Here is a 6,000-nt window from a genome sequence, read left to right as displayed (position 1 = left end):
AGCCCCCTTCCCCATACCCCTTGAGCCGGAGTTAGGCTCAGGGTTTAGCTTGAAGGTCATCTGCAAATAAAAATAACGGGCGCGAATGTGTCACGGGTCTCAACTGTTCCCAACTCTGGTGTCTCGGTCTGGCTGTCTGTTTTTATGACTTCTAACAATACTTGAGGTGGAAATGAGGTGAACAAGCCTGGAATTGGCAGAGAGGAAAAGTTGCCTCTTCCTGGTACGGGGCTGACTTGCAGTGGTGTTGGCGGTAGCGGGTCACTGTAAAATGCTCTCTTCGAAGTAGATGCCTTAGCGCTGCCTCAAAGGAGAGCTGTGTCTGTGCTTTATTTTTTGCCTATAAATTGAAGCAGGTTCCCAAATCCTTGCCTGCTTATTGCAATTTGCCAGGATGTGGGTAAAGACGTTTGTGCCTTCCCAGCGCTCCCCAATTGCCCAGCTCTCTGCTGCGTTATCAGTGTCCAAATCGTTGTTATGACCTTCTAGTTTTTAGAAAAAGGCAGTTTTAAGAGTTTCACACCAAGCTTATCAGATGAGTATCGTGGTAATTAGACACCTCAGTGTCTAAAGTGGAGGGGCAAATTGAGTTTCAAAGTCCTAGTGAGAAAAGTACCTAGCTCCACTAGGCAATTTTGAAAGCATGAGTTTAAACATAGACTTAGATGGGGCTTCATCTTTAGAAATGTAAAACAGCCCTCATCTTCTCTGAAGCCCCTTTGAGCTGCAGGTGTTCTGCATTCCTATTTAAGGTATGTAAATAAAAACCAGTGGTGTCCAGTGCCTTGCGGGATCAACCCGTTAATGACAGAAAGGAATAAAACCTTTGTGCTGTGAAATTGGCTAGAGAAAAAAAAAATTTATACTGTTACAAAGTGAAACGTAATATGTGGGGGCATGCTCACAAATCCAGAGGTCCAATTTCTTGTTCTAGTTACACCTAGCATAAGTGTGGATTTGTTGGAGCAGAACTGTTGCAAACCTCCACTGGTCTATTCTGTAATGGGATATTAAAGTACACTATTAGAAGTGTATTGGTAGTTAGTGCACTGGTCCCGGCAGCCTCTATGGATCACGGTTGTAACAGTGACACCATGTTTAGCCTTTTGTCTCTACCAGGACTGTAAAAATACTCTACGCAGTTATATTATGTGGTGCAGCATTTTATTTCTACCTGTCTAATTCACCCCAGTGAGGAAAATGTCAGCGTGTTATAAATGCTGAATAGGGATATGCATTTAATGAATTTTGTAAATACAGAAATTTTGGAGAAGAATGTCCTTTTTTCAGAAGTTGTAGCTGGTAGGTTTTAGCTCACAAACAAAGGGCTCAGTCCTGGGTTTGGGGCTTTTATATTTGGTGGACATACTTTTTACACGCTGCCTGTAATTTTAAGATACATAAATATGTTTGGAAAGCTTTGGATCTTGCATCTTTCAGTTTTGGATGTTATTGTGTGAGTTGTATGACGTTATTTTTTCTGGCCCTTTAAAAACTGGCTTTAACAAAACATGCATAATAGTTCTAAAAGTGGCTATTCCTTTGCCATGTGAATTAGGGAACTTGTTACTTGTAGCACTTGAGCCTGTCTTTTAATTAATTTTTTTTAAACTGGATTACAAAGGCTCATTTGAACTTTTATATTACCTGTTCAGCCTGGGCCACAGATCTCCAGCAGACTGCAGTTTTTGAACTTCACACTAGTCATGCATTAGACTTTAAATGAACTGCTGGGTTCCACAATGCTTTTCTCGCAGGTAGTAGTCATTCCTGTTATTTTGTTTGTTTACCTATATATTTTTGATACAAGATCCAAAGGCACAGATTCTGCAGTCAGCAGAGGCAAAGCCCACCTAGTGGGTGCAGAGCTGGGGCAGCCTCCTGAGCCCTCGGTCCCCTTCCTGGGCTGTCCGACTGCGTAGTGGGAACCAGCTGGAAGAGGTGCCACGCCACCAGTGCTATCCATCTACATGCCTGACCAGGAGACTGTGGAAGGGTATATGGAAGAAGAGCCTAACCAGTGTCCTGGCAGCAGTGTGGTGCCACAGACATCACCTTCCTCTGGAGCTGGAGGAGGCAGTGAAGGAGTTGAAGCTGCCTTGAAGGCGCTACTCTCGACGCTTTCTCTGAGCTAATTTCTGAGACAGGGAAGATCTTACCACTGTTGTACCACTTCAGAGGTTTTTTTCCATGAAGAATGAGAGGGAAGTTATGGCAGGTGTGGTGACAGAGCGGTGTGGCAGGGCAGCAACAAAAGGGGACTGATTTTGGAAGGAGGAGATTCTGATCCCCCAGACAGATCTGCACCTCGCTGCATCACTGCAGTTGGATTGTCTTGTCAAGTGTTACTTCTTTCTCTATATTTCCTGCCTGTGTGGTTGTTCGAATAGAGCATGAAGCTGCGGCATGTTTTGAATAATCCGGTTTTATTTGTGGCACACTGCAGTGTAATTTAATGACCCTTCCTTAGCAAATGGCCGATCTCTGAAGGCAGACTAGAGAGTGAGTTCAAAAGGTGTTGTTGCTCATTGTTCCTGACTGTTACCTGCCGTGACATACATCAGCTGGAACATCGTGGAGTTGCTGTGAAGCTGCCACAGCACATTAATTTTTCCTAAGTACCGTTTGCCTTGGAGTTGTTGCCAGCAAGAAAGGTGAGCGCGGGATCGCAGGAGGATGACACCAGAGAGGGCTGAGCTGATAAACAAGAGAAAGAGAATAGCTGGCTATGCTGGTTACCAGCTTGGAGGCTCCTTTGCATTTGCAGCACTCCTGGGAGCAGGTTGCCTCGGGAATAGCAGCTGCAGTAATTAACACAGCTTTTCCTTATCTCCCTAGGGAAGGTAGGCAAGGATGACTTCTAAGGGAAATTGCCTCCTGGGAGGAAAAGGGACAGATTCCCTATGTGGACTGGCTGTGGCCAGCGGAGGACGGAGGACGTAGAATTTCCCTCTGTCCTGCAGGAAAGTGTTGCTGCTGCCCTAATAAACCTCAGGGAAGACTGATGTACTTCTTGGGGCTGGAGCTGGTTGCATTTCCAGACTGCTGAGAAGAGCCTGCACAACAGCATTACCCAAGTCAGCAACCATTGTCCCTGGTTGGCTGTCTTTTCCCAGTAAAGCCAAAGGTACTGGTATTAGGGCCCACATGTGCTGATGACACAGAGCCCCTGTGTATAAGAAAGAATGGGGAGGTTGATTCCTCATCCCAGCACTGCTCAGAGTACCGAGTCACGTTATCCTTGGTTGAGGGCTGCCCATCTCCCCATGTGCAGCCCACCAGTATCTCTGGGTAGCAGAGAGAGTCACATATGCATCCCTGAGGTGAGGGAAGCAGAACTGAAGGAGTCCCTTAGCAGGCAGACAGTGAGGCTAGTCAGGGATGATCTCTTGTAGACCAGCTTTGAGAGGCTGGTCCCTGTAGCACAACAGGGATGGAGGCACGCAAAAGGCAGGTTTTTTCACTGTGCTGAGTCAGGGACCCCACTGGCACAAGACAGTGGTGTGATCTGTCACTGTCCAGGTTTTCCACAGTGGCTGTGCAACTCTGCTGTTGCTTTTACACACCCAGAGCTGTTAAATGGTTAGAGTGCTGGCCCAGAGAAAGTGCTGCTGGCAGCACTTGATGTGGCGTGCGCAATAACCAGCAATTTCAATGGAATTTCAGCTGTCGTTGAGTAGTGAGACATCCGTATTTTTCCTTTACCTGGCCTCTGCCAGTTGGGCTGGAGGATAAGTGGTCCCAGAAACCACAGCAGGTCAATACATCCATCTTGTTCCAAAATCCTAGTTAACTGGAACCAGTCGGAAACTTGCTGTAATGGAAATTTTGGTTGTGTATGATTTTTTTTAACAGAACGCAGTTGATCGTGTTCTTTGCTTTAGTCTGCCTCCACTTTTGGGTTTTTGTCCTGTGTTTTTTCTGTATTCCAACTTTTCAGGGAGGGAGTTAGGCTCGCTTACATAAAAACAGATCTCTTGAGCAGTGCTGCAGTCTTTCAATGCTGAAGCGACATTACGTGAAGTTTTTTTGCTTTGAAGGTTCACGTAAGAAGCATGTCCTCAAGACAAACTCTGTGTACATCTGCCTCCTGAAATATCTTGTCCTGTGCTGTTCAGTTGGTGACATTTTCAGTGATGCTAGTCTGCAGCCTCTCCCCCAGCGTGGCATGCCTGTGGGCTGGGTTGTTAAGGAGGACTGTGCTTTTGTGTGTTGTGCCATGTCCCTCCATTTCAGCTAGGTATGTTGTAAAGTGAGTATATTTGTGCAGCACCTCATGTCATTCTTTGTTGTTTGTTTGTTTTCTTCCAGAACACTATAATTATACATCTTCAAATGTAAATACTGGCTTGCCTCTAAATGTGGCACATTCCTCATTGTCAACTCCATGTCATGGCCTGCAGACATCAAATCCCGTCATTTCAGTTGTCCCATCGACAAACCATCCTTCTGGATATGGAGGACACATTGACAGCGGGGCCTCTGAGTACTACCTACCGCCAAACATGAGACCTAATGGAGCTCCAGCGCTGGAGAGCCCTAGAATTGAAATCACCTCATACATGGGACTGCATCATAACAACAACCAGTTTTTCCATGATGAGGTTGAGGAGGCCATCCCAAACCCCAAGCGCTCACCTTCCACTGCCACTTTGAACTTACCGAACATCGAAGCATACAGAGACCCATCCTGCCTGAGTCCAGCGAGTAGCTTGTCTTCCAGAAGCTGCAACTCTGAAGCGTCTTCCTATGAGTCCAACTACTCGTATCCATACACTTCACCTCAGACCTCTCCGTGGCAGTCCCCGTGTGTCTCTCCAAAGACCACCGACACAGAGGAGGGCTACCAGCGCAGCATGGTGGCCTGTACTTTGCTCAGTTCTCCAAGGCACTCTCCATCAACCTCTCCCAGAACGAGCATCACAGAGGAGAACTGGCTGGGGGCTCGCAACTCCAGGCCTCCGTCTCCCTGCAACAAGAGGAAGTACAGCCTCAACGGCCGGCAGACCTCCTACTCCCCACACCACTCCCCCACGCCTTCTCCACAAAACTCGCCCCGGGTGAGTGTCACAGACGAGACGTGGCTGGGGAACACCAACCAGTACACCAGCTCCGCCATCGTCGCTGCCATCAATGCCCTCACCACTGACAGCACCATAGATATGAACGATGGGATTCCCATCAAGTCGAGGAAGACCGCCATTGATCACACCCCATCCATGACTCTCAAAACTGAACCAGCTGGCGAGGATCATGGGACCGTATCCCCAACTGCCGATTTGTCACCAGAAGACTTCTCCAGCTTTCAGCACATCAGGAAAGGAAACTTCTGTGAGCAGTACCTGTCTGTGCCACAGCATCCATACCAGTGGGCCAAACCAAAGTCTCTGTCTCCGACATCCTACATGAGGTAAGGAACCCTGACTTAGAGGACAATCCTGGTAATATCTTCATTGCATGCCTTTTTTTCCTCCTTCCCCTTCCTGTCTCTGCTTCCTGCCAAATCTACCCATCCACTCACTCTGCTTAGCTGTATCTTGTGATGCTGCCTCTGTTGTTGGTTTGGTGTGACCATGAGTAAAGCCCTGAAGGGTAAAAGAAGTTGGCCATGCATAGCTTGTAACTGGTTGTCAGCTTCTCAGGGGATGAGCCCCAGGCTAATCAGTCCTGAAATGGGGTATTTGGAAGCTTGTCAGGCAGCAGGACAATTTGGTGCCGTCAAACCTCTGGCTTTAGTTTAATAAAGTTCACCATGTCTCAGTATGTTTATATTGCAGGACAAGGAGATGTTCTCACTATGGTGGCTGTTATAGGGCCTTTTACATGTATGCTTTATACACAGTGAATACAAATAGAGTAAGAATGTGGTTCTTTTGTGAATTATTTCAGTTCATCTGAAATTATTGCAGTTGATCTGAAGGCTGTCTATCAATTTTTTCCTGTCTATATTGGACAGTGATTCTCTTTTTTCCCCTCTTCACTGCTATTTTTATATTTAAA

General features: G+C 46.7%; 1 protein-coding gene across 1 annotated transcript in view; it reads left to right on the top strand.

The window, feature by feature from the left end:
* Positions 1 to 4,276: 4,276 nt before the first annotated feature.
* The window catches only part of NFATC1 (nuclear factor of activated T cells 1), a 101,633-nt gene continuing 99,909 nt past the window's right edge, over positions 4,277 to 6,000 (top strand). Inside the window, 2 exon segments of the mRNA XM_018081667.1 lie at positions 4,277 to 4,300; positions 4,302 to 5,410. Of these exon segments, the coding sequence (XP_017937156.1) occupies positions 4,277 to 4,300; positions 4,302 to 5,410 (1,133 nt within the window).

The sequence above is a fragment of the Manacus vitellinus genome, unplaced genomic scaffold (assembly GCF_001715985.3).
Source record: "Manacus vitellinus isolate BGI_N305 unplaced genomic scaffold, ASM171598v3 scaffold_55_pilon, whole genome shotgun sequence".
Classification (NCBI taxonomy): Eukaryota; Metazoa; Chordata; class Aves; order Passeriformes; family Pipridae; genus Manacus; species Manacus vitellinus.
Note: the sequence above shows the minus strand (reverse complement) of the source record. Positions and strands in the feature narration are given on the sequence as shown.